We start from the raw sequence: 23,870 nt of genomic DNA on the forward strand, positions 1-23,870 counted from the left end.
TTTCCCCAGGAAGCACTTAAGAAGCTTGTTTGAGTTGTTTGCCCAAAGCTAGATGAATAGGTAAAACACATCAAATCATGGTTTATGGACCTTCAGTGGCAGATGTTTCCATTGTTATTGAACCTTGAGGGCAATATTGAACAAGCCAGAACTTTAAAACAATGTTTTACAAATTTCAGCATGGTAATTTGTTTGGTTTTGATAATGCAAAATAAGATCACACTTAGCCAAAAGGCAAAACAATTATACAAAATACCACAGTATTATTGACTGGACTTTTTATTTTAAAAGGTGTCATTGGTGCTTTGTTGATTCTCTGTACTATTGTTGTCAGTGTTTCTAACAGGGATTTTTATAATAAAAGGACCTTGCCATTCAACATAGAGAGGAGAAGCATGTGTATAGACACAAGTGTTAAGAAACCTTCTTTAAATCCATTGGCCAGTCTTCTTGATGCAACCATCCTCAGAGACAGCTATTTGTCACAGTAATAATTATTTGCAATTGTCAGCATGACACATACTGCAAAACTATAACTAAGAATGAGGAACTGCCATGAACCCTCCGGTAGTTTCTAACCTCTTCCCTTCCCACTGTACTTATTCTCAGAGAAACTTCCAGTAGAGGCCAAGCTGCCATGGTTCAAGCAAGCCCAGGAGCTAGAGGAAGGAGCTGCTGTGTCTGAAGAGCCTTCGTAAGTTCAGGATGGGGACTCTCCTTTTGAAGGGAATTAGCAGCGGGGTCTCACTGCTGTGGCTTTCATGGATTCTAAGTTATATGTTACTATCCTCCCAAGAGGGAGTGAGCCCTCTGGGCTTTCCAGTCAGAGATGGATCTGTTGCCAAGTGTTGGTCAAAACTTTAATTGCATTCAAATGAGATTTAGAACTTTTTCATATTCTTCCTGACTAAATCTAAGTATTTTTCAGTTTTGTCCTATATAGGAAGAAACAAATAGGGTTCTTGTCCTCTTCTCCAATTTTTTTTCCTTTGGCAAGGAGCCAACGGTGAGAAATTCCAGGTTGATGATATAAAAGAGATTATAGATGGGCTGGGATGTAGCTCAGTGGTAGAGCTCTTGCTTCCCTAGCATATGCAAAGCTTTGGGCTTAATCCCCAGTATGATGATGGATGGATGGATGGATGGATGGATGGATGGATGGATGGATGGATAAAAAGACAGACAGACAGACAGATCTGATATGAAAGTCTGGCACAGCATTCCACTCTCCTTATCCCTGAGCTTTGTAGTATGGCTATTAATAAATAGTTAGAAGTAAATAAAATATATATAAAGGTAAAAGGCATGTAATAGCTTTACTTCTTCATTGGAAAGATGGTGGTTTTTACCCAGTTACTTATGGTACTATACAAGTTCCATTTGTAAACTGTGAAATCTAGACCAGTAGGCAGGGATTTACCACAGACTTCAAAAAGTAACCCGGAAGGGACATAAAAGCAGCTTGACTGGTAGAGCCGTATACACTGATTCCACTAGAAATGCTAACAGGCATATCTATTGCACTGTTTTCACACAGGGGAATGTACTTTACTGATCCATTCCATATATAATAAAAGTCATTTCACAGTTTGAAGCCTTTCTAGATTACTTTAATGTAGATACTAGGGTCCATATGATTTATGGACATACAAGACATGAGATCCCAACCTTCAGGAATTCACAGTAGAACACATAGGATATCATATACTTTTCAATTTCAAGCCGAAGTGTAAATTTTACTAGACACAAATGAAGATATTCAAATGAATTTTTTCTCCAATTTATCCTGTTTGGGTCTAAATCTGATATAATTTTTTAGAAAGTAAAATTGTGTTCCTGAGTTTCAAGAAATTTCAGTAATCAATGGTCACTTGATTTTCCAGAAGTAAATAAAATAAATAAAAATAAAAACAAATGGTGCATGCATTAAATATCATATTTTATTTAGGAGAACAATTAAATTAAACATAAATTATTTTTAATCATAAAGATCCCACAGTAAAAAAAAAATTAAAGAAAAGCAAGGGTGGCAGAATTTTGGAGAAAAGATGGCAGCTGAAGGTCACAAAACAAACTTGAATCAAATAGATGAAGACATTTCCCCTCCTTCTGTGGCTAGGACCTAGTCTCTAGGCAGGACCTAGTTTGACAGATCTTATTGCTGAGGAGGACATCAGGGTCCTTCATTCTGCATCTACTAAGGTTTTATCTGAGACAAAGGGTCACATTGCTGACTCAGTTACTCCTCAAACTGTGTACTGTTTATGGAAACAGTCTGCTCTCCTTATACATTAGATTTTGCCATCTGTTCTGAGGCATATCTGTCTGTAATATTGCATTCTAACTAACATTAAATAATAGAACAGAGTTAAAACTAAACAAAAGCATGTTGCATCTATTATTATACTTCTTTCTGGTTAGTCCATACCACTCCAATGAAACCTGTAAGTAGAATTAAATGCTTATGCAGAAGCATTTCATAGACCATGATCAGGCATATTTTATGGTGTGCATTTTCCACTAATGTTCCAATTAAGATACATTATGCTTAATTTTCATAAAAAACCCTAAAGCAACTAACCACACTTTCAGCCATTGAAATCATAGGCATATATAATTAAGTCATTAAATTTCACTCTTCATGTAATGGAATTGCCATCTTGGTGTGATTAATCTGAGTTGAAGTAGATTATAATTGGAGTGCCAATTTAATGTAAAGGAAATGTATACAGTTATGTTCAGAACAACAATTACATTAATACCAAAAATGAAATAAATGACAGCTGTAGAATTAGGTAATGAAAGCTATATGTTTTCCACATTTTAATACATCTTACATGTTTAATGTGCTGAGCCCTCAGAAAGGTCTTAAGTGTCACATTTTTTAATTGATTTTGAATTTTAAAAACATAATTTTGCATGGTCTTAATTCTTTCTTTTTTCAAAAAACCACATAGACATGCTTCCAAATGTGTATAACAACCATAATTACTCTCCAAAGCACAATGAAAAAATGATATACTGTCAGCAAGCCATTCTTCCCCCACCGAAGAGACTCACATTGGTTAAATTAAACAGTAATGTGTGGAAGCTGCAGCTGACAGTTCTCAACTGCTGCTCTGAGGCTGGAGGGAACAGAGGTCGAGAGCTGTTATCTCGTGCACTAACTGGAGCAGGCTTGGGTGAGTTATACAGGAAAGCAGCAAATATCATTGATTTTCCCATATGGAAAGTGAAAATATTATCAACAGCCTGTCTCATTAAATAAATACAGGAAAATCACTGTATTTAAGCTGTTAGCATATGGAAATGTCCTTATTGAGTGTCAGATATTTCTAATAACCCCAAAATAAAAGAAAAAATTGCTTAGCACTAGCCAGAAGTATGTTGGAAGGCAATCTCTCTAAGATATATTTAGAAGAAAACTATGCTAAAAGACCAAAAACTGAATTGCCAAGAAATAAGTAAAATATTAAAGAACACAAGAATGTTCTCACATTGTGGTTCCACTAACCTAAACATTGTGTGGATTATATGAATGCAGATATATCTCCAAGAAGCTCTGAAATAAGTATACAGATTGGATCATTTTGCATGAAATAGATTCATCATCTATTAAGTTTCATCTGAGGGCTGGAGTTTGCAGCTCCAGAGATGCTACCTAGTTTGCCCCCACAGCACTTCCAGAAACAAAACACAAATGTTCTGAGATGCCATTTTGTTCCTCAACAACAGAAGATGGACCTTGGGCAAATGGACTGTGGCAAATGTGTCATCTATGTGTACAGAAGTGGAAGTGTGAACTCTCTGATGGGAATCCACACCTCTGTGCTGATTTTGTCCCCTAGACATAGTTTTAACCAGTTATCTTGGCAACAAACAGCAAGAATCTTATTTTATGTGTATGGGTATTTTGTCTATATGTATGTCTGTGTATCATGTGTCCATTGTCCTTGGAGGCCAGAAAGGGAGTTAGACTCCCTGGACATGAAGTTACATACGGTTATGAACCACCATGTGGCAGCTGTGAACCAAACCAGGGTCTTCTGCTAGAGCAGAAAGTGCTCTTGCCTGCTGAGACTTCTCCCAGCCCCAAACTTTTTTTATTTTAAGTACAAGAGGGGTATGAGACTAGCCACAGAGGCCATCAGATGTAAGCCATGCCATGTAAGGCCCCCGGCTTAAGTCATCTGATGTGGATTCTGGGAGTCAAACTTGGATCCTCTGGAAGAGCAGCAAGCCTTCTTAACTGCTGAGCCATCTCCCCAGCTCCAGGATGAATCCTTAAACAAGGAATTTTTCTTTCTCCCATTGAGTAAGACAGGGCAAATATGATCCAAACATCAAACTGAAAAGTAAGCAGATTCGGAGCTTTCATGAACGAAACCGCTCACAGACAGTCGTAAAAATAAATACAGTGGAGTAAACTCATCTCCAAGGTTGTCAGCTGAAAAATCAAAAGAAATCTTTGTTCTAAATGGGGCCACTTGATCACCCCTCCAAGACTGAGGGAACACACAGGAAGAGATGGTAGAAAGATTGTAGGAGCCAGGCAATGGTGAAATATGTAGCAAAACGCAGTCCTTGGACATGACATAGCCACTACACTCATGAACTCACTGTAGATATGATTAGCTGTGGGAGACTGAAATATGATTAGGCCAATTAACATTGCATCATAGATGTGGGAGCAACCTATGCAGCCCCACTATTCCTAGGGGGACTATTAGCCATTAGCAGTTGTTAGGAGGAGATGTCATCTTCTTCAGCAATATAATCATTGATCAGTGGACCTTGCTTGGGTAAATTACCTCCCACCCCCACTGTCAAAAAAAATAAAACTCTAAGTTCAGTGGATCTCAAACAAATAGACACACACACACACACACACACACACACACTAGTAGGAGAAGGGCATGCTGAGCAGAAAGATTTCTTTGGGAAAGGGAAAGGTAAATGAGAAAACAGAATGGTGACTGATACGATGGAAGTTCATTAGATAAATGTACAAGGCTGTCAAAAAATATTTTAAAGAAATCCTGTGACACACATGTTTGAAGATAAACATCTACAGTTAGGATTCTTGGGAGTTGGGTTTTCTGAGGGTGGTAGTGCTACTGACACTAGAAAGGGCAGAAGAGGGTGTGCTGGGGGAACTTTCCTCTGCTGCTTTGGAACCGAGTTGTTTCATTAGGTTTAACACTAGCAAACCAAGTGGAGTCTATCAGGTTGTTTCCAATGAAATAAAGGAATTGCCTTTAAATCATCAGAAGTAACTTTATTTGGTGGTAGTTCAAAACTGCAGTGTAGTTGTTCAATTGGATACTTTGATCAGGTAGAAACTGAAACCGATCTCCCCACCTTGCTTTCAGTCTTTGCTGAGATGTACACATCACCATCTCTACCACTTGACAAGTACAAATTATGACCTCTTTGTCAGCTTAATTTCTTGAAAGGAAAAAAAAATATCTCATACAATGGTGATCTCCAAGACTTTTAAAGAAATGTTGTTTTTCATCTGGCTTGTCTTAAAAAGTCTCATCTGACATGGAACTGGAAGGAAAATGTTCATCTCCTTAACTCCTTCAAGTGGGAACAGATTCCTTAATGTCCTAGAGGGCAGCTTTTGAAGGGAGCTATATTTACAACAAACCAAGTGTGAGCAAGATGCACCAGCACTCTGACTGTCTTCCTAGATGACTTTGGGGTTTCTAAAGCAAAACATCTCAGATAGAGAACACAAGAACTAATAGCACATGAGGGAAGCTTAGTTCTTCCCATGTACATTTCAGTTGCTGGCAGTTTTTCCTAATTGGTTCTGAGTAAGCAGTGATGTACAATGTCCTTCAGGTTCTAGATAGCAAATACATTAGCATTAATATTAACCAACTATCCCCTCATCAACTAGCTGGCATTACCAGGTGGAGAGCCACATGATACTGACTCGCAAAGGTAAGATCAGGCAGTCCTTCTGCCTTGATTTTGCATTTTAAAACTCTTGAGTTATCTTAGCAGATTTTCAGTCAACATTTTTGGTTAGTAAGCTATTCAGAAGCTTCATTGTAATAATCAGGCCTTAAATGTATTATCACAAATAATCTTGACATGAGCCAGAGGAAAAGAAAAAGCAGTCAGAGATCAGCAGTGATATCTGGATACCAGATGGCATCAGGTTAACCACAGGACTGATTCAGTAAGAAACAAAAGGAAATTCTTATCTGTGAACTCCATTTGTGTGAATAGAATCCACAAGGATTTGGGTCTAAATAGAAGGACCAATGAGAGTCCCCGTGATGCTCCTACAGTCCTTGGGTGCCTTGTTTATCTTGTAGGAGACAACATTTCAATACATTTAGAACTATGCTTCAATATATTTAATTAATATCTATACCCTATTAAGTTGTTAGGTAATGTAAATTTCTTAACTTAGTGCTTAAGAATGTACATTTTAAGAAAATGGTTAGAAATCTCAGCTGTGTGCTATGAATTCTTATATTTCCCCAAAAAATATATAGTACATCAAACATTAGTGAAGGGTTTAGACAGCAATGGTTTTTATATTTGCAATACAAGATACCTGAGTTTTGTTCTCTTTATGAGTCTCAGGCCATGAAAAATAGCAAGTTCTTTTTTTTAATCTTTTTTGATGCAAGCCTTAATCTTTAGTGGCTGAGCCATCTCCCATATCAAGGAATACCTTCTTTGTGCACAGAAATAGACGTTTTAAGCATCAGGAGTCATTTCATGTAAGAGCAAGTAGTATACTGTGGAATTCAAGTCAACAAAAAGGATGCTGGTGCAGGAGCAGGTTGAGCATCAGAAGCATGATTGGTGTGCAGTGAGCTGATGCCCTCAACTAAGTAGACAGTTGTTGTCTTCTCGTGTCTTACCCTCTCTCTTTCCCAGTTCCTCCCTTCCTGACCCCATCCCCATCCACTGAAATTATCCCTACCCTGCATATTTCCTGCAGTAGCAGATGCTGAGGCACAATTATACATTTCACAATAGATAACTTTGGAAGAACACAGCATCTACTCACTGTTCATGCCTCCAACAGCAGGAGCTAAAACTCCAGTGAGCCACCTGCTCAGTACAGTGACTTTGTGGTAGATACAGATACTGCAAAAGTTACTTAATAGTGTTTTACTCTCAAGAGACCTCAGGGTTAGAGCTGGAGAGATGGCTCAATGGCTAAGAGCCCTGGCTGCTCTTCCAAAGGACCTGGGTTTAATTTCCAGCTCCCACATGGCAGCTCACAACTGTCTGTATCTCTAGTTCCAGGGAATCCCATGACCTCTGTTGGCTTCAGCAGGCACCAGGCATACACGTGGTACACAGATGTACGTGCAGTCAAAACACCCATACACATAAGAAATAATAGTAAATGTTTTAAAACAAAGAAACCTCTGGGTATTCTTGTCACAGAAGCAATAGGGCTGTGATTCCAATTTGAATATTGGCTGTGTATCCACAAATTAAACAGGTGAGCTCTACATGAATTAAGAAATGTCACTGGGAGCTCAGTGAATAAAAGCACTTGTTCTTCCAGAGGAGTTAGATGTAATTCCCAGGACCCATGTAGGAGCTCACAACTGTGTAAAACTCCAGTCATCATCTGATGCTCTTTTCTGACCTCTGGGGCCACCAGGCACATATGGGGTACACACACATACATGCAAGCAAAACTCTCACATACGTAAAATGATAAAATAAATAAATCAAAATAGAAAGGTTCTTTGATGTTTTGGTATAATTGATGTTAGAACCCCAGTTCTGTACTATCTAGGTTAGAATTATATCTACCTCTGAGCTAAGATATCAGAATAGTTAAGCTAATATGTCACAGCTCACAAATGATAAAAAATAGATGAAATTAATATATATACTATGAGGGTTGGAGGGACATGTTGATCTGAACCAACAGTTGGCAGCTTATGATTGAGTTTATTTGAATCTGGCATTGCTGTCAAAATTATTACTTAGGAAAAGGTGACTGGGCTTTCCATGGCATATGATCACGCGTTTCTGTCACTGTTTATTCTTCACTGAGGCAAACCTGTATGTTGAAACCAAACTAAAAAGCCTATGGTTTCCTAGAGTCGCTTTTTTTTTTTTTCTCAAATACATCCAGCTGCCACCTGAGTTGACAAGGAGTGGGGCTCTGTCTGTCTATCTCTCCACACAGAGCAGTGCTGCACAATGGTCAAGTGTGGGCCCCAACTTGGGTCTCTATTAGCAACAATGGGCCTGAGTAATCACTGAATCCATGAGCCTCCATTTCCTCATTTGTAAATTGAACACTGTGGTCTCTACAGCATAGAGATGATGAGGATTAACATATCTAAAGTAGCTAGTGCAGGCCATATCGAATATATTACCTGTTTCCATAACTAAACCTTTCCTCGAACCATTGATTTTCCTAGAGAACCTTCAGGAGAGTCAAAATCTATTAATAATCACCCAATATAAATAAGATTTCATCTGAAACTCAGCTTGCAGTTCCCACATCACCCCGTCTTACTGCCTGTCCCCTTCTCCTCTAGACTTCAGAAGTTCCTTGAAGAATCATGTGTACCATACTTTTATCTCAGTCCAGGGTTTATCCTAACATACAAAGGATAGGGTTTTTTGTTTGTTTTAATTAAAAAGAAATGCATGGGAAATTATAAAAATGGATAAGGAAGGTTCAGAGACTGCTTCTGTGGAAAAGCAGCCTTCTCCTACTCTGAGTTAATACACACGATCCCCACTGATTGCTCCCAGCATGTACAGAGACAGCAAAATCAATAGTAAAGTCAAAAGCACAGACAGAGCCATTTTTATGTGGTCAGTAAAGACCTTCATTGCAATCCAAGAAGTCCTATATTCATCATCCCCTCCACCATCATCAATGTTGCTCACTCTGTAGCTGTCTTCAGAAAGTTAACTCTGAGCTTTTGCTCAGCTGAACCCTAGAGAGTGACAAAGACAAATTAATGGGGTCCTTGTGTGCCAAAATAAAGCATGGACCCTGTCACCACCAATATATGTTAAGTCCATTAAGGTCATTTTTAATGAACTGAACTTTTCTTTGGAAAGCTCTGCCAAACTTGTTGAACTAAAGGAAAGAAAGCTTTACAGAAATGCAAGATAAACTCATTTCACTCCACTGGAAGAAGAAACGGTTCACACAAAGTATTCTGAGTTTACAGTGCTTCAGATTTTTATCAAAGTCAGGGCTGAGTGGTGTGGATTTAAAGTTTCATTGTGGTGTTAAGCTGAGGACCACAGATGCACAGATAGCTGTCAGCCACATGGCGTCTTTAGTCCCTTTGGGATACAGCCTTTTAAATAGTCAGAGGGTCTTCCGGAAGAGCAAGCCTGCAAGTCATGCTCTGTTCACACACAGCAGAAGAGCACAGAAAGGTGGTCTCAAGCGATGTCACGTCCTCCTCTGTCATCTGTGAAGACAGTAATTTCACTCTGCTCCTATCCACTATTTGCAGCTAACAACATATCACTTAACCCCACAAACGCTTTGTATGTGCTGAGTTTTTTAAAGTAAATTTTAACAAGATAAAGGCTCTCCATGAGTCCCTGTAACCTCAGATGAGATCCAGAATGCTCCAAGGCCTTCTCTACTGGGTGGATAGATGGCAGTAAGATAAAGCAATGTTTGGCCAGAGAGTCATGTATAAATTACAAGGTCAGCATCTGTCTCAGAATCCTTTCTTCTATAAAACAGCATTTTCAGTGAGGTTTGGGGGAAGGGTGGTTGTCACAGAGTTTAAACATGCCGCAAGCTATTTGGCTACCCAACAAGTCATCAATATGAACAGAACTCTGTAGTTATAAAAAAAAATAAGTAACTACCATCAGAAAAATGAAATGCTGGGCTGTGCACACCAGCTCACACGCCATTAACACCAGCACTTGGGAGGCTGCTGAGGCAGGAAGAATGCCACAAGTTTGAAGCCAGTCTTGACTACATAGTGTGTTTTAAGTCACCCCGGAGTTACAGTGTAAGACCCTGACTCAAGCAAAGAAAAGGAAGGAAGGTTGGGGGAGGCAGGAGGGAGAGGGATGGAGAGAAAGGAAGAAAGGGGGAGGGAAGTGTTAATAGCTTAGTAATAAAGTGCATCATTTGCTGCCCAGAATCTACATTGATACACTGGGCATAGTGGCACAACGTTATAATCCAAGCATTAGAGAGACTGAGCCAGGGTTCCAGGGCTCACTGGCCAACCAGTCTAGCCTAATTGGCAAGTTCATGCCATAAATGACACTGCCTCAAAAGTCCAAGGCGAGACTAGGCATGGTGGCACACGCCTTTAATCCCAGTACTCTGGAGGCAGAGGCAGGAGGATCTCTGGGAGTTTGAGCCCAGTCTGGTGGATAGTAAGCTCCAGGATAGCCAGAACTACATAGAGAGATCCTGTCAAAAAAAAATAGGTGGATGACACATGAAGAATGACACCTGGGATTGATATCTTTCAAGCACACACACACACACACACACACACACGCAGTAGGAAAAAAGGAAGGGAGGAAGGAAGAGAGGAAGGGAGAGAGAGAGGAATGAAGAAAAGAAGGGACGCAAGGAGGAAAGGAGGGAAGGAAGGCCTAGGATAACTGAGAAAATTAATCTAAGCTGAGACAAACGAGAGGGCCACCAGGAAAGTGTCCACAGATGTCTAACTCTTGAATCAGAAAGAACTACATGCTTTCATAGAAGTGAAAGCAGACTTGTGGCTAGCGAGAAGGTGGAGATGAAGGTCAAGGATGACATAATGTACCCAGAGGAAGATTTCTTCTTTAAGTACCATGTCATATTATTGAAAGAATGACTTATGGTAGCAGCAGAGATAGAAGACAGATGTGGCTGCTGTGGTCATCAAGAAAAGACACAGCCTTAGCTTCTGTCATCTTGGTTTACATGGCACTGAGGGGCCGGGCATGGTAGAAGATCAGTCAGCCAGGGACTGAATACTGACTCTGTAACTTATTCAGTATTGTGACTGGTGATCTCTGTACCTCAATCTAGAAATTGGAATGAAGGTAGCACTGTGAAAATATAATTTTCAAAAATATCACATGGAGTTAGAAATATCTAGACAAAGACATTTCAAGTCTCAGTCTCTCATAGAGTTAGACCACCCTTAGTCAAGTCACTGAATAATACCAGTGCTTCATTGAAAAGACACTGGTAATCCCTTTTACCCATTTTACAGCATATCCAACAGGGCCCATCTTTCAGTGGTTTGGTGAGTCATGTACATGAAATACATATGCAATAAGTATAACTGTTAGCTGATATTATTTAATGGTTGGTGCTGACAGTGCAAATGGAAAAAAAGTTAATGAGGGTAAAATAGTTTTTCAGGGGATAATGGATAGAACTGACCTGCCTGTCAGTATTAAGAATTAAAGGAAATTGAGGAGTCAAGATTAACTTGTGAATTTTTCTAACCAGTGGCTAGTAGAAACACCTGCTGGGATAGAGAAGACTGAAAATTGAATATATTGCTGAGGGGGTGAATCATGAATTCCATTTGGGGGACCTGAGAAGATGGCTCAGTTGGTAAGAGCACTTGCTCTTCAACCATGAGGACCTGAGTTCGAATGCCCAGCACCTAAGTGAAAAGGTGGGCATGGCTGCCAAGGCCTATAATCCCATCACTTGGGGACAGAGACAAGTGGATCCTAAGAGCTCATGGCCAGCCAAGCCGAAATGACAAGCTTCTGGATCAATGAGAGATCTCATCTCATGGCAATAAGGTGGAGAGCAATAGAAGACAGCCAATACCCTGCTCTTATCTCTACATGGACATGTACCAGCAAGAACACCCACATAGTCATATACATATACCATACATGCACCCATATCCATGCACACACCATACACACAGATTGCATACCACACACATTACACACCACATACATACACACACAAACACATACATATACACACATACATACATACTCACACATATACACACACCACATCACACATACACATACATTGTATACATACACCACACACATACATACCACACACACACACACACACACACACATAAACACATATACAATACACACACACACACACACACACACCATCTCACACACAGAGAAATCCATTTAAATTGATGCTCATTGAAGTAAAAATATTAAGAAAAGATAGTAATATATACTAAAAAACATGAAACATTATCAGTCACTGAAGTCTTTGAAAAGACAATGCCTCTTTAATGCACTCAGATTCTCTTTTACTTCAAGCACTAAGCAGTTTCTGCAAGAAAGCCATTGAAAGTTTTTTACAGAGGCCAGCTACCTGTCAAAGATGCCCAAATGAATTTCATCATTACCCTCTAAAGGACAGCTCTCCTACATTGCCCTGTGCATTTGGGATCTGGATCCTTTCTTCAGAATAGTATGGGTGCACAGGACTAGACAGAGGTAGACACTGACTGTCTTCCCCTCTCTTTTCAAATAGTTATATTCTTGGCTCTACCAAAGTTTCATTTGTTTAAGTTCTAGGATCCATCATTCTGTTCTCAGTTTTACTGAGACACGCTGTAGTATTCATGATGCTCACTCACCTACAGGCATGATATGCAAGGATTTGGGGAAGCTACAGGAAGAATGTGCTGTCTGGGGCTCTGTGGAGGGGTGCCCTGGGAAACACTTTGCCTGGAGACCTCAATATGAGCGGCATCACTAACAAGGATTATTTGCAGCTCCAGAGACTAGGAATTGGCAGTGCTGGAGAACCACTGCCGTAATTCCATTCAGACCTGGTATCCTTAGCCAGAGACTGCATGTTTAAATGAGATTCTCGTGTATTTGGGATGACAGGTTCTGAGGAAATATAGAACAGTGTCTTGAGTAACTATTGTCCGCAAACTTTAATTCTTATCAGTAATCCTTTTTAAACTTTTTTTTTATTCTTTGACAGTTTCATGTCAATATATAATAAATTTTAGTCCTTCTCACCTCCCCCTTACCTTGTCTCTTCCCCACTCCTCTCACTGAAACCCTTCTTAGCAGCATAGACCTATTGTCACCCTATTTTTGACAAAGGTGTCCAAAATATACTTTGGAGATCATTTTTAAAGTTCCCATAAAACTTTAGATACAAATAATTTGAAAATTCCTAAGATGATTCAACTGAAGAGTTGTCTTCCCTTTGTAGCATTTCCTTCGTAGTTTTTTTTAATCTGTTCATTTTGTAAAGCTTTAAAAAAAAAAACCTTTTCAACCTCACGTAGAGAGATTAAGGAGTGTTATGTCCATTTTCTTGATGTCATGCAGAGGTGAGAGTCAGAGAACAGAAACACGGAGCAGGAAGGCGGCTCCGCTGCACCTCCTGTTTCCACCCAGTTGCAGTCTTTCTTTCAAGCATTGGCATTTTTCTCCAGATGCACAAATGCCCAGCTTACATTGAAGTAACTGTATCTAGTCCAAAGCTTTTACTCTGATATGATCTCAAGGATTACCCAGGAGCAAAAGAACCAACTTTCCAAACATAAACAGAATAAGAAAAAGAAAGCTTGGGTTAAACATGGGATAAGGCTTCCTAGAATAGCACATCATTAGCAATCAAGTCTTATGATGTTTGCCCCCAGGGACATACTTAGGAAAAGGCTTTCCTGGTTAATTCAGGGTAGACTTACTTATATTTTATTTTCCAACATAATGTTTTATAGATACCTCTGTGATTACTATTAAGAGATAATAATGTTTTGGAACTGAAGAGATGGCTTAGAAGGTAAAAATACTGGCTGATCTTAAAAAGGACACAGATTTGGTTCCCACCTAAGCACCTATGTGGCAGCTCACAGCCACCTATAACTACAGTTCTCCGTGGAATCTGACACCCTCTTCTGGCCTCCACAGACACCAGGAATGCACATGGTGCACATATATACATTGAAACAAACATTTATTCACACAAAATAAAAAAGAATGTTCTTTTTAAAAAGTTAAAAGTTTTATATTTTAAAAGTTAAAAGTATTTTAAGAAATTTCATTATTTTGATGCAAATATAAAGTGAACATTTGTCAAAATTTGCATTTACAGTATTCTCTTTTATCCACAGGGATACACCCCAAGATCCTTATGCATGACCATAAACACAAATAGTATTGAATTCTGTAGATACTATATTTTGCTACTAGTATATACTCATGATAAAGTTGAATTTATGAATTATGCACAGTAAGATTAACAATAACAACAAAATTAAGTAACTAGAATAGTATACTTTTTAAAAAGTAATTTTAAAGCTGTGCATTATTTAATCTAGGTTTGCACCTAATATTTTTGGACCGTGGTTGATCATGGCTAATTGAAACCGTGGAAAATGAATTCTTGAATGAGGCTTCTGTAGTTCATTACTTGGGAATTCAATTAATGAGGGAGCCAGTGATGGGTTGCATCCATTTCAAAGGAATTTAAAAGAGCCATGCATGTTTAAGTAAATATGAATAAAGGAATTTTCAAATAGATGCAAAAATCAGTGTGTACATTGGACAGTGAAGCACTAGATTCCACTAGATAATCGATCGACATTTTTAAAGGAAAATCACTTGCATTATCAGTTTTCTGCAACTGATAGAGTGGTACAGTAACTCAAAGTCAACAAAAGGCTAAGATAATCAGGAAAGATGTATGTGACGGGTGTTCTTTTCCCTCTGTGGTTCACTTTTTCCAGGATAAAATGCCTGTACAAGTACCAGGCACAAACCTGGTGCACAAACATATATGCAGGCAAATACTTACATAAAAATATATCTTTTTAAAAATGGCACACCTATCAAGTTATTCTTCCATTGACTAATCCTGATGCATTTTTAATTTTTATTACTGTGTGTGCATATATGGGTTCACAAGTGTGTGTGTGTGTGTGTGTGTGTGTGTGTGTGTGCGCGCGCGCGCGCGCGCGTGCGCATATGCACGTGCTTGTGTTTAAGCACATGCATAGATCAGAGGATGGTTTTTGAGAGTTGGTCCCTTCCTCACACTATGGATTATGAGAATCAAACGCATGTCCTCAGGCTGGGCCGTTCTTGCTCAGCAAGCACTTTTACTTCTAAGCCATCTTGCTGGCCCTAATAATAATGATTTCTAAATCAGGACTGTATATATGAGAGAGGTGGGAAAGGGGGGATGAGGGAGGGGAAAGGAAAGAGGAGAGGGAGGTGGGGGAGGGGGAGAGCGCAAAGTGATGGAGGAAAAGGAAAGTTAAATATGTCAGTTTCAGAGCATACTCATAAAACTCCAGCCTCGCTTTGGCTCATGTCTGTAGTGATATATGGCTAATCAATCAAGAGCATATTGTTTTCGTTTACCAGTTTATTGATAAAATGGTTGTTTTTACTGCTTCAGGGTATGCCCCTAACTTCATAATAGTTGGTGATAAACTAAACCACTCAGAGATCTTAGAAGTGAGTGTGATTGCCACTGCTTTCCATGTCATGAAAGGGACTCCAGCAACAAGTCTAAATCAGAAGCTCCTTGTTAGTGAAATGAACAATCAAGCTTGCAATGCAAGGCCAGACCAAAGCCACCATTCATTTACCAAGTGTGTGTGTGTGTGTGTGTGTGTGTGTGTGAGAGAGAGAGAGAGAGAGAGAGAGAGAGAGAGAGAGAGAGAGAGAGAGAGAGAGAGATCTTGGAAATGGAAAAACTGTATATGAGGATCATGTCCCCATTTCTGAAGTTCACAACTGTCTTTTGAAGACATCTCTGGAACAACCATTCTTTATTGTTCATCTAGCAGTACTACCTTAACATAAAAACCTTTTGGAATGCCCACGTTAAACCTCAAGAAGAACATGGAACTATTAATGTAGTGATCCACTATAGAGATTCTTGCTCAGCAAAGGATATTCAGGAAGAGACTTCTAAACATGACACTTAAGCCTCCTCACTTGCTGCCCTCTCTGTGGCCTTGCTTCCTCCTGCCTTTGGCCAGGAAACTCAAGGCAGTAAATGCACAGCTAGAAGATGTAGGGATGAGGAGAAATGCTTCAGAAGAAACACAGTCACTCATGAGCCATTTATATAATTAGACAGCTTTCCTTGAAATATAATCTCCTGACTTCAACAAGGCGGGGGATGTGTTATATCATACGGTGTGTGCAGCAGAGAAATTAAAATGGCTTCTAAGAGACAGCACCATTTCAAACTCCAATTGTTTTTAATTGATCTGAACCTGATGAGGTCCTGAGGATAGCAGGCTGGGGCTACATCAGTGAAGCTGTATTGCATTTGATAGGACTCTCATGTGGGGTAAAGCAGATGTTTACCCTTTTTCTATGATGGGGAGGGTATTTTATTACTATTAACTCTATCATCCATATAGTCAAAAAGTCTCACACATATATTTTTGTGTGCATATTTACAACCCTACTTTGAAAAAAGAACTCTTGCTACTGTGGGTTCATTGAGCTTCTGTATCTTTGGGGATACTATTATTCAGATTTTGCAAAGACACTAAATGTAAAGTCATTCATCTTATAGACAAACAGAGCTGAAGACACAGTGTGTGTGTCATGTGTATCCTAGGACACATTTTAAAAATAAACGCAGACAAATAAAGCTGGCTGCCGTGTGTGTGTGTGTGTGTGTGTGTGTGTGTGTGTGTGTGTGTGTGTATTATATATACATATATGTGTATATCATATATATACTAGAGAGAGAGAGAGAGAGAGAGAGAGAGAGAGAGAGAGAGAGAGAGAGAGAGAGAGAGTGGGGGATACCTAGACCTAAAATAAGTTTGGGAACTGTCTACTAATCTCAGAATGTTTGGCCTCTCTAGCAGACATTCTGAGACATTCTGTTCTTATAACAGGGGTTGGAATACTATAGCCCACGGGCCAGATCCAGACCCTTCATCATCCCAACCCCTACTCTATGCTTACCCAGTTTTTGCAACTAAAGTTTTGTTGGAACATAGCCCCGCTGATCTACTTACTCACTTCTTCCAACAATGGCAGACTTGCCACAGAGACCACACAACATGCAAAACTCTCACCTAGCTCTTTACAGAAAAGGCTTGCTGACTCTTTTCCAGTGTCATAGTCACAGAAGAAGTCTATTATAGGTAGTATGAGAATAAGCCTTACTGAGTAGGAAAAATCCATAGGACGCAGTTGGAGTTCCTGCTAACTTACTTTAGAATAGAAGTTCTCAACCTGTGGGTCGAGACCCCTTTGGAGGTTCAGTGACCCTTTCACAGGGGTCACCTAAGACCATTGGAAAACACAAATATTTACATTACAATTCATAGCAGTAGCAAAATTAAACTTATGAAGTAGCAACAAAAATAATTTTATGGTTGGGGGTTACTACCACATGAGGAACTGTATTAAAGGGTCATGGCATTAGGAAGGTTGAGAACCACTAATTTAGAACAAAGTAAGGCACTACATTTTTCAAGATGCGTTACCCATTACTGTGCTGACAGGTCATCAGTTGCTTTCTTAGATACAAAGTGACTGACTGTGCGTTTCCCTTTACACATACACCTGTGTTGTAAAACCCAGGGCTGTGCATTTGTCATGATTCCTATTCCAGGAGCCAAGCAGGTGTGTGTGAATGTGCAATAAGAGAATTAAAAGGATTTCATAATAGATTTTGGTATTTCAAAAGCATTCATACAGGTGCCATTATTTAAAGGAGGAAGATATTTATATCTTTTGGGAATACTATTTGCCCCTATGTCTCTGTGCCAGAAGATAAACAAGCCAAATATGATATTGGGGTGAAATTTTCTTGGGGATCATCCCGAGTAGCCAACCATTTGATGGCAGTCTAGTGACCTGTGTACTCTCCCGGCCCAAGATAACTAGAGTGTGGCGCTTTTAGAAGGGTCCTTTACCATGCCTCCAAACAGTGTGTGCTTTGGGCAAGGACACTCCTCCCAGGCAGACTGATCACTTCTGTCTCACGGAAGGCCAACCGCAGACTCAGGAAGATCTTTGCAGTGTCAGCCATGGTTTGGTTTGCTGTTAGAATTTCGGTTTCCCTGGACTAGCCGTGAACTGTTTTAATGCCGTGATTTTCTTATCAGTTCATTTTTTTGCCAAAATCATGGCCGAGAAGCATAGTTTGCTACCTTGTCAGCATGCCTCCCTGTGAGAAAACAGGATAATGGGGGTGGGGAGGAGGTAATTATCCCAAAGTTCTTTCTGCAAAATTATTATACTAACTTTTCAGAAAATGTTAACGGCTCCCTCTGGGCTTTTTCCCCTAGGACCTCTCAAGGCCACTGAAGTTATGGCCATGGTTGATTAATGAAGAGCAAAAGCTTTTTGGGAATATGGATATTTTCATACGCTCTAAAGAAAATCAAGAGAAAACAAGTTCTCTCGTGTAGCTTGTTTCCAAGGGTGGGGGGTGGAGGACGTGGAACAAGCGTGTATGACTGCAGAGTCTCTTGTTTACTGGAACATGCCTGTGGCTTTCAGTTTGAGCGTGGCTTTCTATGTGATATAAAAAGACATGGAGTTCAGACTGATTCAAAGAATGTGTGAGGAACAAGGCAGCAACATTCTTGGAAACTTTTTTTTTTTCTTAAATCCCTCTTTGTGCATAAAAATAAAATCCTGGGAAGCACACTGAACGTGAGCAAGGAAAGTTACAGATAGGAGTTCCAAACTAAGAGAAAAACTCTTCCTTAAATTCTTCCAAGGGCTTGTTTTGTTATCGTTTTTAGTATCGGTATTAGCCTGATGTAAGAAGAGCCAGCATCCTGCAAGAGGCACAAGTGCTGGGATTTAGAGCGAGGAGGGGACCCACCAGTGTCCGTCCGGCTGCCACTAGGGGTGCAGATCAGTGAGCGAGCAGGTGGTCTGTGGCTGGAATGTCTTGCAGCTGGGAGTTCACATGACACGCTCGAACACACACACTCCAGTGAGCTCATGAACTAAAGTGAAGCTGCCAGCCCAGGACTGGGTGGAGGATCCCGAGCACATCCTAGAACAGCTCTGGGAGCGGAGGCAGGTGCGATGCAGGCCCTCACAGCACCCACGGCCTCCTGCCTGGGGATTCTCATTCTATCGTCTTGTTTGCTTACCAACTGCAGGTTCATTCCAGAAGCCTGGTCAGCCTGTACTGTCACCTGTGGTGTGGGGACCCAGATGCGAGTAGTAAGATGCCAGGTGCTCCTGTCTTTCTCTCAGTCTGTGGCTGACCTGCCTGTGGATGAATGTGAAGGGCCCAAGCCCGCGTCGCAGCGCGCCTGTTACGCGGGACCATGCAACGGGGAAATTGCGGAGTTTCACCCAGATAATGCAGACGGACTCTTGGGTGACCTGCAGGACCTGGACGAGCTGTATGACTGGGAATATGAGGGCTTCACCAAGTGCTCTGAGTCATGTGGAGGAGGTAAGGAAGGGAGCCCGTATCAAAGTCTACCATCTTCCCGACTTCTTCTGTCCCTGCAAGCAACTGTATCAGATGGCTGTCCTGTTCCAAGAATGATAAGTGAAGAAAGGAGAGGCAGCCATTCTAAATGTAAAACATTCTGAATGAACCCCTAATGGATTTCTTTTTGCCCCGAGCGGCTCTCACAGTCAGCTGTGAGTGGCCAGCACCACTGATGCTTTGGCTTGCAGCTGCCATTCCAAGGTTTTGTTCTCAACAGTCAGTCTTACTTGTCTGAGCATTTGGGGTGCATTTGGGGTGAAAGGAGACCCCACTGCAGCACATTCTGCTGATCTCGGGAACACAATAGAGTCCCTGAAATTTATTCAGCCTGTTTTCCAAGTGAAGCAGGGTGTATAAAGACCATGAACACCATGCATAACAGGAGCTGCAGTAACAAGAGAGCAGAGACCAAAGGCAGACCCTGCTCTGTTCTGTAGGAGGAGACCAGGATGCAAGAAAAGTGGTGGGACTTGTTCCATCTCTCACAGCTAGTAATGATAGCACTGGGCCCAGGCCAAGGCTTCTGTTTTCTGTCCTCACTCAGTCTTTCCATCATACTATACCTTTTCTAGGCTCATGCTGAATCCCTGAAGCATTCTCACTGTGAATATTACTTAATGTCAAATGTTTACATATATTTTCACCTGGTTCTCTTGGGTATATTCCATGTTGACCTAGAAATAACTTCAGTAATGTTTGCATTCATGTATTAATGATGACCAATAACTGCACATATTTATGGAGTAGTGCACGACTGGGTGTATATGTTGAAGGAAAATTAAAACCAAGCTAATTAATCCCTTCAGTGATTCTTGAGGGAGTCATGGAAGTGTATGTGGTTGCATTAATCTATATGGGTATATATAGAGAAACCAGGATGTGATGTCAAGGGTCTTCCTGAATTACTTCTGCAGACAGTCTTTTTCAGAATGAGGAGCATGCTGTTTCAGCTACATTGGCTGGCAACAAGTCCCTAGGACCCACTTGTGTCCTCACCCCCAGTGCTGGGATTACAGGCACATGCTGCCATGCTCAGCACTGTAGTGAGTGCTAGTGATCTGAACTTGGATGCTCATGCTGACACAGAAAGCTCTTTACACACTGATTAATCTGCCCTGTCCCTGTCAGCGAGTCTTTATTTAGAATGTTATGAAAAGGAATGTGCTAGGGAAATCAATTAACGCTACAAGATTATGATATGCCTTGCCACTATGGACAAATACATTAGGTTGATATTGCCACTATTGTCCCAAGAAAGATTTTTGACAGGTGACAGATTACAGACTGATTCCCCACCAAACTCTTAAAGAGTGTACTGAGGTTCCACATGCCTGGTGAAGATTTTACTTAACCAGTGGGGGAGGGGGGGAGTAGTCAAATAGTTTCCCAAAACTGTTTTCTAAACCATGACATTTGGAAACTCTTTTAAAAGCATCTTTTGTTCTGGTTGAGAATGTAAGAATAAATGTGCCCACATTGTCCATTCACATGGAGTTGAAAGGGAATGAATACTACCAGTGAAGAATGTACTTTTCTCCAGCAGTTCTTTTTAAACATTTAATAGTTCTGACCTCAAGGTTCTTGTTTGTTTGCACATCTTCCAGTTTCAAGCCCTGGAATTGTTGAAGTGTTTTAATGGAGAGCCCTGGTATTTTAAAATCGAAGTTCTTCCAAATGGCTCCAGGAGACAGTTTCTTGGAACTCAGCTAATGCACTGTATTCACATGGTGTGGTTCTCTCACCCTGAGGATGTCCTTTCGTTCATGCCTCATGAGAAAGACGTGTTAAATCAACTTTGCTGATCTCTGAACCACTATAGGACCCAAGAGGTCAGGGGAAAGGCTGGATTTAGACGGTGGCTGCTCTTGCTTCTTTTGTTTTTTGTTTTGTTTTTGAAACAGGCTATCATTGTGTAACCCAGGCTGGCCTTGAACTTGTGAAATCCTCAGCCTCAGCCTCCTGAGTGCTGGTATCACAAGCATGCACTACCATACCCAATTGCTCCTGTTAAACATAATGAATGACTCAGAATTCAAATGGTTGTGTTTTTATCCCAGATTTCCATGATCACCAAAACTGAATGTTCATTATATGTACTCAAAAACAAATGTGCTTTGAAACACACCATGGTTTCTCCATTTTGATTGTCAGTTACAAGTCAAGCCTGGAATTTTATGAGATGGTGGAAAAATAGATGCAGTAATGGGATATATAAATAATGTGATACCTTTAAGAATAATCTAATTCTTCTACTGACAGACTAGGAGTTTAAAATTGAATTTTTGGGCTATATATAAATATATTAATTTTAAAGATTTTCAGCAGAAGCTGATAGAGAAATAAGATTTGGATGTTTGATATACAATTGATCTCTACCTATAGGAACTAAAACGTTTTGTATGACATAAATTGTTCTTCATTTATACCCAAGAGAGGACCAAGTTACTAAAATTTCTTAGGCCTTTAACTGTCAACAACTGAGCACAATGTGCCAAGGTAATATATTTGCACCTAAAATGTTAGAGTTGGAAATTCCGATGTGATAAAAGTATGCTTGGGTTATGTAGTCCATATGATACCCATATGAACTAACAAATCACATATGGGGCATGTGTATTTTCAAGTCACTGTTTGGCAGTGACATTTTATTGTATTATCGGCTTTGATCTTTCACCAAAATAAAACCCACAAGATTATATATATTTTTAATCATTCTTGCTGAAACAGACCTAAAATATGCAAGATTAATAGATATATTTTAAATCAATTGGAGTTATAGAACCAGTCAGGCTAATTTTATTGTTTCTATAATCTCAAGATAAAATTGGTAGAACATAGGTAATCTTTCCCCTAGCAGAAGTGGTAACCAGAAGGAACTAGTTAGTACTTTCACTCCATAGTTGGTGGCTGAGGTTCACTGAGCTGTCCTCAATATCACACAGTAATCATACTATTCTGGGAAATACAAACACAGAAAAATCTCACTTTCTTGAAGGTGGAAGTCTGCAGACCTGGGAATGGTGTCCTACCATCTCCCACTCGTTATCATCCTGTGATTTCCTATGTATAGATGGACAGATGTGGTCCAGGAGAGCAGTTCTGAACCTAAGCAGCCTGTGGTATTGACTTCCTAGATGTCAAACCAACTCCAGAGTCCAGCTTAGGAAAAACATGACTTCAGCAAAACTTAGGGTGAAGTCTCAGACCTAAGGTTACCTTCGCTTCCCACTTTCCTCTTCTCCTCTTGTCAGAAGGGCAGAACCCAGAGTCAGAATATACTGTGCGTACAAACAGGTTCTCCGTTGCGTTTATAATATTGGTTTCAGGGGACTAGAGAGACAGTTCAGTGAGTTTACTCAGTGAGTGGGCATGGTGCTGGCTATACACACATGAGGACCTGACTTCAGATCCCACTAGCACACAGGTAGCTGAGTGGGGCCAGGTAATGGTATGCCTATAGTCTCAGAACTGTGGAGTGAAAAAACAGGATTGCTGGGGCTCACTGATTGACAGCCTAGCTACAGGTTCAGTAAGAGACCCTGTCTCAGAGAAATGGGGCAAATAGTGGTGCAGAATACCCACCTCATGTAGCCTCTGCATATGCACTAGCAAACACAAGTGTGCATATCACACATGCACACATACACTATACTCCCACACATAACACAAACATACATAATATATATGGATATATATATTTGGATTCAGGATTCTCTTATTACTTCTCCAAAGAGCATGAACTTAGGAAGTTACAGCTCTACATTTTTGCCTTCCTCCTGATGCCAGAAATATAGGGAGCACAGAGTCCTTCCCATTCCTTCCATATTCTCCATTTCAGGGCAGCACCTCACCCCATGATCCTTTCTTCCAGGCATCCTGTCCCTCTCTTTTCAATCTCAGTTTCCCTCTGTGTTGAGATTGCCCTGTGCATTAGTCATTGATGTATTCATCCTAGAAAAATGAACTATGTTGATCACAGGGTTGGCCCCATGTACTGTTGAAGTATGACTGAACTTCTGTCTTGGGTTCCTCCACCTAAGAATGCCCAGGCAACTGACCCTATGGCAAAAGAGACTTAATACTCAGTATGCAGAGCCTAGCACATTGTTTTGTAATACCTTAGATTAAAACTTAGTAACTCTGGAGTGCTTCTTGATCTCAGCCTGTGGCTAGCCGTAGGTGCTTTTGATCTGCTATGATTAATGCTCAGCAAAAGTATATATTTGGGATTTAGAAACCCAAGGGAGGAGATTACTGACATCCTGCAGAAACCTTGCCTTTTCTACCCCACTACTTGCTATCTTGGAATGGCTTAAGTTCCACAAACAAAGAGTTCTCTGAGTAGAAACAAGTTCCAGCCCCCATACACCTAAAGTGGGTACTTTCAAGTAAGGCAAATGACAAGCTCTCTGAACACTTATTGCCTCAGAGTTCCTGGAGAGCAACCCAGTTT

At 40.3% G+C, this 23,870-nt stretch overlaps 1 protein-coding gene across 6 annotated transcripts in view; it reads left to right on the forward strand.

Annotated features, from left to right (window-relative positions):
- Adamtsl1 (ADAMTS like 1) overlaps window positions 1–23,870 on the forward strand; it is a 933,106-nt gene that overhangs the window by 750,709 nt on the left and 158,527 nt on the right. For all 6 annotated transcript variants that reach the window (XM_076564473.1, XM_076564474.1, XM_076564475.1 and 3 more), the window contains 2 exons: window positions 610–694; window positions 19,074–19,375. In XM_076564473.1, coding sequence (XP_076420588.1) covers window positions 610–694; window positions 19,074–19,375 — 387 coding nt within the window. The remainder of the gene's footprint in view (window positions 1–609; window positions 695–19,073; window positions 19,376–23,870) is intronic.

The sequence above is a fragment of the Peromyscus maniculatus genome, chromosome 2, assembly GCF_049852395.1.
Source record: "Peromyscus maniculatus bairdii isolate BWxNUB_F1_BW_parent chromosome 2, HU_Pman_BW_mat_3.1, whole genome shotgun sequence".
NCBI lineage: Eukaryota > Metazoa > Chordata > Mammalia > Rodentia > Cricetidae > Peromyscus > Peromyscus maniculatus.